This window comes from Engystomops pustulosus, chromosome 6 (assembly GCF_040894005.1).
Source record: "Engystomops pustulosus chromosome 6, aEngPut4.maternal, whole genome shotgun sequence".
NCBI lineage: Eukaryota > Metazoa > Chordata > Amphibia > Anura > Leptodactylidae > Engystomops > Engystomops pustulosus.
The window spans coordinates 51,563,846-51,576,673 of NC_092416.1; the positions used below are offsets into that span (position 1 = coordinate 51,563,846).

General features: G+C 46.4%; 1 protein-coding gene across 1 annotated transcript; it reads left to right on the forward strand.

Annotated features, from left to right (window-relative positions):
• The first annotated feature begins 1,029 nt into the window (after positions 1-1,029).
• LOC140065896 (olfactory receptor class A-like protein 4) lies at positions 1,030-2,019 on the forward strand. Its single transcript, XM_072113456.1, has one exon. It carries the CDS (start codon positions 1,030-1,032, stop codon positions 2,017-2,019), a length of 990 nt encoding a protein of 329 aa, XP_071969557.1.
• The last annotated feature ends 10,809 nt before the right edge of the window (positions 2,020-12,828 follow it).

Here is a 12,828-nt window from a genome sequence, read left to right on the forward strand (position 1 = left end):
AAAGATGTAGCTTTATGTGTCTAGCCACAAAACTTCAGGAGGGCAAATTTTCAGCAGCTATGGGAGGTCTTAATACCCTAAACTGGGGCAATGTTTGCAAAAGTACCACAAGAAAATGGGATATTTTCACAAATATTCTAAAAAAGGCCTGCGAGAAACACATACCATATGGAAAAAGCATAAGAGAAACAAGAAAAAGCCAATGTGGTTAACTAGTATTGTAATGTGCGCAAAAAACGAGAAGGATAAGGTATTTAAGTAGCTAAAAGAAGAAGGTAGCGATGAGGCGTTACAGGATTATGGAGAGAAAACAAATTCTGTAAAATAACAGATAAAGGCAACAAAAATAGAGACTGAGAGAAATATTACCAAGGAAAGTAAAAATAATTCTAAATTATTTTTCAAGTATATAAATGATAAGAAACTAAAAACAGAGAGCGGTGGAATAACTTGGGGGCCATGGTAGAGGAAGATGAGGAAAGGGCCAATCTACTGAATGTCGCCTTCTCGACAGTTTTTACCCAGATAAATTCCATGAAAGACATGATTCCAGGAAAAGACACGATGAGGAATAATGTAAATTCTCTTTTAAATCTCAACAGATTAACCCAGGAAGAGGTGCGGCGCCCCCTCAACAACACTAGACAAATCACCAGGCCTAGATGGCCTACAACCCTGGGTACTGCATGGACTATGTACAGTGATAGACAGACCATTATTCATAATATTTGAAGATTTACTGAGGACTGGTTATGTTCCACAGGACTGGTGCATAGCAAATGTGGTTTTAATATACAAAAAAGGACCAAAAAGCGATCCTGGAAACTACAGACCTGTGAGTTTAAAATTATTTAACCGACATTTTAGGAGCAATGACAGGTCTTCTTGAAGGTGCCAAATAATTGCTATGAATTCCACCTTTTCAAATTGTAGTTTAGATTCATACTTACGAAATCTGTGCTTTCCTCTTAAATTCATCATTTCGAAAGATTTTTTTGGATACATTACCTGACACCACAGAACTGTAAGATGCCACTTTCTACTACTGACTTGGTTTGTTATTCTTTATTGGTGGCTTCTGGAATACTGGGCAATGGTTTGGTTCTTCTGACGGTGATCACCAATTTTTTGGAGAACAAGACAATGCCTGCTTCCGACCTAATATTATGCAACCTTGCAGTAGTTCTCTTACTAATTTCCATCTTCAGAAACGTCTTGGTTATCACTTTCCAGAATGGAATGGATATATTATTTGCTCCAATCTTGTGCAAAGTGTTCATGTTTGTCTGGACTCTGTTAAGGTCCATGAGTGTTTGGGGAACATTTTCAATGAGTGTTTTTCATTATATAAGTATCAAAAACCATTTTATTAAAATCAGAAGAAATGCCTTCTGGACCACCGTGAAGGTTCTGGCTGTAATGTGGGTATTTAACTGTGTGTATTTCATACCTGCACTATTGTATACAGACCGTATTGAAGCTAACGTGACCTTCTCAGTGCAGTTGATAAGCACCAGCCTCCGGCCTGTAGTTGGTTGTGTATGGGACTTCCCAACTTTCGAGGCTAACCTTTTCTATGTCACAGCATCATTAGTTATTCATGAAGTTATTCCGGTAATTCTTATGGTGGTCACTAACCTAAGTAGCCTATATACTCTTAGGCAGCACTCTAAAACTATATCAGCCCAGAAAACCATCAACCGTATGGCATCAGAGCGCAAAGCAGCCTTGGTAATTTCTACTCTGGTCATTCTCTTTGTTCTTTGCTGGGGATCCAATGTTGTGGCAACCAACTACTACAACTTTACCAGAGGCTCATCCTCCACAGAATTTCTTCTGACCATAGCCAACTTTGGAACCTACATCTTTATGGGCTTTAGTCCTCTGGTGTTACTTATTGGGCACAGCAAGCTGAGACGGAAACTGGCCCAGTTACTTTCCAAACCATGGAAACGTCAAGTTAATCCAGTAGGGTACTCATCCAATTATAGTTCCAATATTGCTGTTGTTACGTTCTGAGAACTATTTTGCCGAGTCCAGCAGATATCAATTATACAGTATATGGCTCTAGAACACCTACCAGCCATAGCCAGAATTTGTTCACATCACAGTACATGTGTGAATCCCTTTTTGGATAGTGTAACCATGTCTGGTAAAATAATGGGGACTATGATGTTAACCTGATGAACTCCATCATAGTAAATGGTTTCCATCTGGCACCTTTGGTGCCCATCACCACCCCAAATATGTGAATACAGCAATTACTTATGTTACAAAGAGCCCCCAATTTACAAACAACACCCTGTTATAATTTATATAGAACCTACAGGGTAATAATTACCGCTCATTTCCACCCAGGCATTAATGCTGAACAATCCCAATTATTGGCCCATATACACGTGTCAGCTACATCTATCTCTTAGCAATATTCATCACTTGTGATCCCAGAGATGACAATCCTAAAATTTTTATGATGTACTCCATTCCTATAGAATATGACAAAATGTGCCTCACTCCATTATACTGTAACCCCCTGCACCCCCAAATCTATTGACATTTAGCTTGATATTGGGGATTGTTGTTATAATTATTTATATTTGATGTACTGCCCTTATAGTGCCTTCCCGTTATCCTCCAAATTTGAATATTTATTGTGTGCTGTGGGCATTAATAAAAAAAATTTGACTTATCTTTCAGCACTTCTGCTTTTTATCATTTTAACTTTTCTTGTCTTCAGTCAGGCAGCTTGATGATGTGATTGTGCCACCTATGAGGGTCAGAGTGGCACATGCAGATGTAATAACTAGAGATGAGCGAGCACTAAAATGCTCGGGTACTCGTTATTCGAGACGAACTTTTCGCGATGCTCGAGTGCTCGTCTCGAATAACGAGCCCCATTGAAGTCAATGGGAGACTCGAGCATTTTTCAAGGGAACCAAGGCTCTGCACAGGGAAGCTTGGCCAAACACCTGGGAACCTCAGAAAAGGATGGAAACACCACGGAAATGGACAGGAAACAGCAGGGGCAGCATGCATGGATGCCTCTGAGGCTGCTTAATCGCACCATTATGCCAAAATTATGGGCAACAGCATGGCCATGACAGAGTGACAGAATGAAGCTAGATAGCATCTAAAACATCCAATAATTGACCCTGACACTATAGGGGACTTCATGCAGAGGCAGCGGCAGCAGCGGCAGGCTAGAGAGTGGCATAGCGACATACCCTAAATGGACTCAGGCTTCAAACCAATGGGTGGCAGAGAGGAACCAAAGGAGGTGAGCAAGAAGCGCTCAAATAATATCGGTACATGATAAAAGTTTGCCAGTATATTTTGTGGATTACACAGCAGGGTGGCGACAAAGTTAACATGGAAGCCATGAAAACAACCCAAAATTCTGCCTGACACAGCTCGTTTGATAAGGGGACCATGTATGGAGGCAGTGAACTAGTAGTAGATTAAAGGTGCTGCAGTTAAAACTATGTTAGTTGCATCTTGGCATGGAGCTGGCGCTCCGCTGCCAGGCGAGCTTTCGCCAATCCAAGCCCCTGTCTCTAGGCTACTCCCCAAACATCACTTCTAAGAACCTTTTGTATAAGATCAAGTGTAGTAGCGTTCTTATAAGTTTGGGATATGGCGGGTGAGGGGAATGTAAACAAATGCGCAAGAAGCGCATGATGCGCATGGAGCTGGCGCTCCGCTGCCAGGTGAGCTTTCGCCAATCCAAGCCCCTGTCTCTAGGCTACTCCCCAAACAGCACTTCTAAGAACCTTTTGTATAAGATCAAGTGTAGTAGCGTTCTTATAAGTTTGGGATATGGCGGGTGAGGGGAATGTAAACAGATGCGCAAGAAGCGCATGATGCGCATGGAGCTGGCGCTCCGCTGCCAGGTGAGCTTTCGCCAATCCAAGCCCCTGTCTCTAGGCTACTCCCCAAACAGCACTTCTAAGAACCTTTTGTATAAGATCAAGTGTAGTAGCGTTCTTATAAGTTTGGGATATGGCGGGTGAGGGGAATGTAAACAGATGCGCAAGAAGCGCTGAAATAATATCGGTAAATGATAAAAGTTTGCCAGTATATTTTGTGGATTACACAGCAGGGTGGCAACAAAGTTAACAAGTTTGATGTGGAATGCCCTGTAATAGCTCTTGGGCGGTGTGCCTTTTATCGCCTAGGCTCAGCAGTTTGAGCACCGCCTGCTGTCGCTTAGCGACGGCACTGCTGCTGTGCCTAGAGCTACCGACTGATGGCGCCATGGCCACGGATGGTAATTCGGAGGAGGAGGAGGTATACTAGGCCTTTGAGACCTGGACCGAGGTAGGCCCCGCAATTCTCTGCGTCGGCAGTATATGACTAGCCCCCGGGTCAGACTCGGTCCCAGCCTGCACCAAGTTAAGTGTAGTAGCGTTCTTATAAGTTTGGGATATGGCGGGTGAGGGGAATGTAAACAGATGCGCAAGAAGCGCATGATGCGCATGGAGCTGGCGCTCCGCTGCCAGGCGAGCTTTCGCCAATCCAAGCCCCTGTCTCTAGGCTACTCCCCAAACAGCACTTCTAAGAACCTTTTGTATAAGATCAAGTGTAGTAGCGTTCTTATAAGTTTGGGATATGGCGGGTGAGGGGAATGTAAACAGATGCGCAAGAAGCGCTGAAATAATATTGGTAAATGATAAAAGTTTGCCAGTATATTTTGTGGATAACACAGCAGGGTGGCGACAAAGTTAACAACTTTGATGTGGAATCCTTGAAAACAACCCAAATTTCTGCCTGACACACCTCGTTTGATAAGGGGACGATGTATGGAGGCAGCTATATGGACGACTTTTGGAGGTAGCAATGGAGACAACGTGTGGAGGCTGCTATGGAGACAATTTAATTTGGATAGTGCCTGTATGTGGCAGTCCAAAAAAGTTTTCAAACCAGAGGAGCAGGTAGGTGGCCCTCCAGAAAAATGAAATAGATTGAGTGCCTGTATGTGGCAGTCCAAAAAAGTTTTCAAACCAGAGGAGCAGGTAGGTGGCCCTCCAGAAAAATGAAATAGATTGAGTGCCTGTATGTGGCAGTCCAAAAAAGTTTTCAAACCAGAGGAGCAGGTAGGTGGCCCTCCAGAAAAATTGAATAGATTGAGTGCCTGTATGTGGCAGTCCAAAAAAGTTTTCAAACCAGAGGAGCAGGTAGGTGGCCCTCCAGAAAAATTGAATAGATTGAGTGCCTGTATGTGGCAGTCCAAAAAACTTTTCAAACCAGAGGAGCAGGTAGGTGGCCCTCCAGTAAAATGGAATAGATTGAGTGCCTGTATGTGGCAGTCCAAAAAAGTTTTCAAACCAGAGGAGCAGGTAGGTGGCCCTCCAGAAAAATTGAATAGATTGAGTGCCTGTATGTGGCACTCCCAAAAATTGTTTAAAACAGAGGACCGGGTCGGTGGCCCTCCAGAAAAATTAAATGCATAAAGTACTATAGCTAGAGCCAGTGGGCCCTGTCAAAAAATAGCCAGTTTCCTCTGCTTTACTGTACAAAGAGGAGGAGAAGGAGGAAAATGAGGAGGAGGAGTGGATAAATTATTCAGGTTGAGCTTCCTTCACCTGGTGGAGATTGGAAATTATGAGAAATCCAGGCTTTATTCATCTTAATAAGCGTCAGCCTGTCAGCGCTGTCAGTCGACAGGCGTGTACGCTTATCGGTGATGATGCCACCAGCTGCACTAAAAACACGCTCGGACAAGACGCTAGCGGCAGGGCAGGCAAGAACCTCCAAGGCGTACAGCGCCAGTTCGTGCCACATGTCCAGCTTTGAAACCCAGTAGTTGTAGGGAGCTGTGTGATCATTTAGGACGATGGTATGGTCAGCTACGTACTCCCTCACCATCTTTCTGTAAAGATCAGCCCTACTCTGCCGAGACTGGGGACAGGTGACAGTGTCTTGCTGGGGTGACATAAAGCTGGCAAAAGCCTTGTAAAGCGTACCCTTGCCAGTGCTGGGCAAGCTGCCTGCTCGCCTACTCTCCCTCGCTACTTGTCCCGCAGAACTACGCACTCTGCCGCTAGCGCTGTCAGAAGGGAAATACTGTTTCAGCTTGTGCACCAGGGCCTGCTGGTATTCATGCATTCTCACACTCCTTTCCTCTCCAGGGATGAGAGTGGAAAGATTTTGCTTGTACCGTGGGTCCAGGAGAGTGAACACCCAGTAATCGGTGCTGGAATAAATTCTTTGAACGCGAGGGTCACGGGATAGGCAGCCTAGCATGAAATCTGCCATATGCGCCAGAGTACCAACGCGTAAGAATTCACTCCCCTCACTGGCCTGACTGTCCATTTCCTCCTCCTCCAACTCATCCAACTCCTCTTCTTCTGCCCATACACGCTGAACAGTGAAGGACTCAACAATGGTCCCCTCTTGTGTCTCGCCAACATTCTCCTCCTCTTCCTCCTCATCCTCCTCCACCTCCACCTCCTCCGATATGCGCTGAGAAACAGACCTAAGGGTGCTTTGGCTATAAACAAGGGAATCTTCTTCCCCCGTCTCTTGTGACGAGCGCAAAGCTTCCGACTTCATGCTGATCAGAGAGTTTTTCAACAGGCCAAGCAGCGGGATGGTGAGGCTGATGATGGCGGCATCGCCACTGACCATCTGTGTTGACTCCTCAAAGTTACTCAGCACCTGACAGATATCAGACATCCACGTCCACTCCTCATTGTAGACTTGAGGAAGCTGACTGACCTGACTACCAGTTCTGGTGGAAGTTGACATCTGGCAGTCTACAATCGCTCGGCGCTGCTGGTAAACTCTGGATAACATGGTCAGTGTTGAATTCCACCTCGTGGGCACGTCGCACAACAGTCGGTGAGCGGGCAGTTGGAGGCGGCGCTGCGCTGCCCTGAGAGTGGCAGCATCTGTGCTGGACTTCCTGAAATGCGCACAGATGCGGCGCACCTTCGTGAGCAAATCAGACAGATTGGGGTATGTCTTGAGGAAACGCTGAACAATCAGATTTAACACATGGGCCAGGCATGGCACATGTGTCAGTCTGCCGAATTGCAGAGCCGTCACCAGGTTACGGCCGTTGTCACACACAACCATGCCTGGCTTCAGGTTCAGCGGTGCCAGCCACAGATCAGTCTGCGCCGTGATGCCCTGTAATAGTTCTTGGGCGGTGTGCCTTTTATCGCCTAGGCTCAGCAGTTTGAGCACCGCCTGCTGTCGCTTAGCGACGGCACTGCTGCTGTGCCTAGAGCTACCGACTGATGGTAGTTCGGAGGAGGAGGTGGAGGAGGGGTGGGAGGAGGAGGAGGCATAGTAGGCCTGAAACACCTGGACCGAGGTAGGCCCCGCAATCCTTGGCGTCGGCAGTATATGACCAGCCGCAGGGTCAGACTCGGTCCCAGCCTCCACCAAGTTAACCCAATGTGCCGTCAGCGATATATAGTGGCCCTGCCCGGCAGCACTCGTCCACGTATCCGTGGTCAGGTGGACCTTGTCAGAAACGGCGTTGGTCAGGGCACGGATGATGTTGTCTGACACGTGCTGGTGCAGGGCTGGGACGGCACATCAGGAAAAGTAGTGGCGGCTGCGGACCGAATACCGAGGGGCGGCCGCCGCCATGAGGTTGCGAAAGGCCTCGGTCTCTACTAGCCTATAGGGCAGCATCTCCAGGCTGAGCAATCTGGAGATGTGGACATTAAGGGCTTGGGCGTGCGGGTGGGTTGCACTATATTTGCGTTTCCGCTCCAGCGTCTGGGGTATGGAGAGCTGAACGCTGGTGGATGCTGTGGAGGATCGTGGAGGCGACGATGGGGTTTTTGTGCCAGGGTCCTGGGCAGGGGGCTGACTATCAGCTGAAACAGGGGAAGGAGCAGTGGTGTGCACGGCCGCAGGTGAACGGGCTTGGTGCCACTGAGTGGGGTGTTTAGCATTCATATGCCTGCGCATACTGGTGGTAGTTAAGCTAGTAGTGGTGGAACCCCTGCTGATCCTGGTTTGGCAAAGGTTGCACACCACAGTCCGTCGGTCATCCGGTGTTTCCTTAAAGAACCTCCAGACTTCTGAAAATCTAGCCCTCGCCGCAGGAGCCCTCGCCACGGGAGCTTCACTACGTGACACATTTGGCGCTGATGCACCTGCTCTGGCCCTGCCTCTCCATCTGGCCCCACCACTGCCTCTTCTAACCTGTTCTGGTCGAGGACTCTCCTCCGTCTCAGAAGCACTGTGTTCACCCGGCCTATCAACCCAGCTTGGGTCTGTCACCTCATCATCCTCCGATCCCTCAGTCTGCTCCCCCCTCGGACTTCCTGCCCTGACAACAACTTCCCCACTGTCTGACAACCGTGTCTCCTCATCGTCGGACACCTCTTTACACACACCTTCCACTACGTCAAGAAGGTCATCATCACCCACAGACTGCGACTGGTGGAAAACCTGGGCATCGGAAAATTGCTCAGCAGCAACCGGACAAGTGGTTTGTGACTGTGGGAAGGGTCCAGAAAACAGTTCCTCAGAGTATGCCGGTTCAAATGCCAAATTTTCCTGGGAGGGGGCAGACTGGGGGGGAGGAGGCTGAGGTGCAGGAGCTGGAGGAGTGCCGATTTCGGTGACATGGGTGGACTGCGTGGAAGACTGACTGGTGGACAAATTGCTCGAAGCATTGTCGGCAATCCACGACATCACCTGTTCGCACTGTTCTGGCCTCAACAGTGCTCTACCACGAGTCCCAGTAACTTCAGACATGAACCTAGGGAGTGTAGCTCTGTGGCGTTCCCCTGCTCCCTCATAAGCAGGTGGTGTCTCACCCCGCCCAGGACCACGGCCTCTGACCCCTGCAGTAGTTGGACGCCCACGTCCCCGCCCTCGTCCTCTACCCCTAACCCTCGGGTTAAACATTTTGAAAATGAGAGTTATAACCTGAATTTTTTTTTTAACTTTTTTTTGTTTTTTTTGTTGTTTTTTTTGTGTTTTTTAGTTTTTAAAACCAAACGATGCTATCCTATTGCTATGGCTATTTTCTAGCCAAGTATGAAAGCACACTGCTATGCCAGATGAGATGACGCTGAGTTATGAAAAAAATAAACGTAAAATAAAAAAGGAAATGGCAGACTGTGCCTAATTGAAATACAACCCCGGGCCCTAATAAATTTTCCCACTTCGGTCTTTGCGATGGATATGTGCGGCACTAAGCGCAAAACACAGCGGTCGCAAGTCTCACTCCAAATTGCTCACAATTTGCTAGTAGATGCACTGCAGCAAGTACAGCCACCAGCAGATCAACCAGAAATCAAATATATATAACGCTACTGTAGGCGTAAGTAAGCCGTTTGGATTCTCCTATGGCTGTTTTCTAGCCAAGTATGAAAGCACACTACTATGCCAGATGAGATGACGCTGAGTTATGAAAAAAATAAACGTAAAATAAAAAAGGAAATGGCAGACTGTGCCTAATTGAAATACAACCCCGGGCCCTAATAAATTTTCCCACTTCGGTCTTTGCGATGGATATGTGCGTCACTAAGCGCAAAACACAGCGGTCGCAAGTCTCACTCCAAATTGCTCACAATTTGCTAGTAGATGCACTGCAGCAAGTACAGCCACCAGCAGATCAACCAGAAATCAAATATATATAACGCTACTGTAGGCGTAAGTAAGCCGTTTGGATTCTCCTATGGCTATTTTCTAGCCAAGTATGAAAGCACACTACTATGCCAGATGAGATGACGCTGAGTTATGAAAAAAATAAACGTAAAATAAAAAAGGAAATGGCAGACTGTGCCTAATTGAAATACAACCCCGGGCCCTAATAAATTTTCCCACTTCGGTCTTTGCGATGGATATGTGCGTCACTAAGCGCAAAACACAGCGGTCGCAAGTCTCACTCCAAATTGCTCACAATTTGCTAGTAGATGCCCTGCAGCAAGTACAGCCACCAGCAGATCAACCAGAAATCAAATATATATAACGCTACTGTAGGCGTAAGTAAGCCGTTTGGATTCTCCTATGGCTATTTTCTAGCCAAGTATGAAAGCACACTACTATGCCAGATGAGATGACGCTGAGTTATGAAAAAAATAAACGTAAAATAAAAAAGGAAATGGCAGACTGTGCCTAATTGAAATACAACCCCGGGCCCTAATAAATTTTCCCACTTCGGTCTTTGCGATGGATATGTGCGTCACTAAGCGCAAAACACAGCGGTCGCAAGTCTCACTCCAAATTGCTCACAATTTGCTAGTAGATGCACTGCAGCAAGGACAGCCACCAGCAGATCAACCAGAAATCAAATATATATAACGCTACTGTAGGCGTAAGTAAGCCGTTTGGATTCTCCTATGGCTATTTTCTAGCCAAGTATGAAAGCACACTACTATGCAAGATGAGATGACACTGAGTTATTAAAAAAATAAACGTAAAATAAAAAGAAACTGGCAGACTGTGCCTAATTGAAATCAAACCCCTAATAAATTTTCCCACTTTGGTGTTTGAGGTGGATATGTGTGTCACTAAAAGCTAAACACAATGGTAGCAAGTCCCCCTGCAAATTCCTCACAATATGGTACTAGCTGCACTACTAGTTCCAGCAAGCCCAGCCACAAGCAAATAAAAAAAAAAGTATAACGTTATTGTAGCCCTAAGAAGGGCTGTTGGGTTCTTGTTGAATCACTCCTGCCTAACACTATTCTAATAGAACACCCTATCGCTTTCCCTAACCAGCAGCAGCTCTCTCCCTAGCGGCATCCAGACACAGAATGACCCGAGCCGCGCGGGCAGCGGCTAGTCTATCCCAGGGTCACCTGATCTGGCCAGCCAACCACTGCTATCGACGTGTAAGGGTACCACGTCATGCTGGGTGGAGTGCAGAGTCTCCTGGCTTGTGATTGGCTCTGTTTCTGGCCGCCAAAAAGCAAAACGGCGGGAGCTGCCATTTTCTCGAGCGGGCGAGTATTCGTCCGAGCAACGAGCAGTTACGAGTACGCTAATGCTCGATCGAGCATCAAGCTCGAGTATGTTCGCTCATCTCTAGTAATAACCAATGCTGCACCTCTCTCATAAACAATTGTATTAGCTAAATGTACAGGCAGAATAGGAAGCAAATGCATACTTTGGGTGTACAAATGTTACTTAATCTACTAGACCAGTGATGGCGAACCTTTTGGAGACAAAGTGCCCAAACTACAACCAAAATCCACTTATTTACCGTGAAGTGCCAACATGGTATTTGAAAGATGTGGCAGAACAGGTAGCAATAAGTTACTGCTTCAATCGTATCGGCCCCCTGAGGTCATCAACACACTTGAAAGTAGGAGGGCAAATTCAGACTATCATTGTAGCTTCTCTACAGGGTCTCTTAGTAGATGAAGAATCTAGGGTCCAGCAAGAGGACCTCCAAAGATAATGCAGTTCTGTCTGCAGCTTCTCACTTTTCCTGCAGTTCCAAACCGCCAATGAAGTGTCGCTTTAAAATAGCGCTGAGAGCAGCATCTCTTAAGTTTCCTGGGACTGCAGGAAGTTTTGGGGGATTTGGTCCTATTTGGTGAATTTTGTCCTGGGGCAATGGTCTGAGTGCCCACAGAAATGGCTCAGAGTGCCACCTCTGGCACCCATGCCATAGGTTCACCACCACTGTCCTAGACACACTGCTGCTCAATCAATTCAGAATAAAATATATTGTGAAAAGTAATATCCTTGCGTGTGTATTTAATCTATAAGCAAGTCCTTTTGGATAAAGCGCTATGGAATTTGATGGCGCTATATAAATAAAGATTATTATTATTAATATTATTTAGAATCTCCAATACTGTGCCAACGTGAAAAAGTCTCTCTTTTCTGTCTCTCTATTCTGGGGGTCAAAACCCCCAGACAGCTGCTAACAAGAAAACTCATCTGTATGAGAGACTTGAAGGCAATGGGGCACATTTACTTACCCGGTTCAGTCACGATCCCTGTGGTGCGTTCTCTGACGCTGATTCGGGTTTTCCGGGATTCACTAAAGTCCTTGTGCCCGACATCCAGCAGGTGTCACTGCTGCGCCGAGGTCCACCGGAGTTCACCTTCTTCGTCCCGGTGCATGTAGGTGGTGATCTTGCGACACAAATTCTTTTTTAAATTCCGCGTTTTTTCCGAATCCGTCGGGCTGTCCGACGGCCACGTACCCGTTTTCGGCCGCGTGAAAATCGGCGCCGATGCGACACAATCCGATCTCGTGCGACGAAAGTGCGGCAAACATCAGTCCGAACTGTAACATTGGCTCATATTTACAGCTCACGTAGAAGAAGACCCAAGAAGCTACAAATTAAAATGATCCAACCTCCACTGTGTATTAACCAGTAGAGGCATGACTTGTAGGACAGGGAACAGAATAGGAGCTGCATGGATTTCACCAGTATTGGGGCCAGGAAAGTGGTGAAGCCCAGGGAAAGTAGAGGTTGCTGTAGAAGACACATCCAATCTGAACGTTCTCCAATGTAAAAGAAGATTGATGCACACATACAAAAAAGACCTAACAAGGTAATTATAACAATAGCCACCAGTTGGAATATGTCGGTGTTGGAATATGATCACCTTGACTGCCAATATAAGAAACATGGTAAGTCCCATAAACAAAAAGAGAACAATAAGATGACATGACAAGTAGAGGTAAGTTGGATATTGACAGCTTTTGCTCCCTGATTTGGACCATTGACCAGCAGGACATGATGTATGAAATAAGTAATACATGTTAACATGTCGAGGATGAAACAAACACTTTTTTGGCATATGATCTCTGATGACACATGGATTCTCACAGGTTTTGTGGGCCAAATTGTTGTCAGTTCTTACATTTTCGAATGGTTGTCTGACCTCTGC

Coding starts and splice junctions, on each gene's coding strand:
- LOC140065896 (XM_072113456.1), top strand. CDS start 1,030: ATGCCACTTTCTACTACTGACTTGGTTTGTTATTCTTTATTGGTGGCT.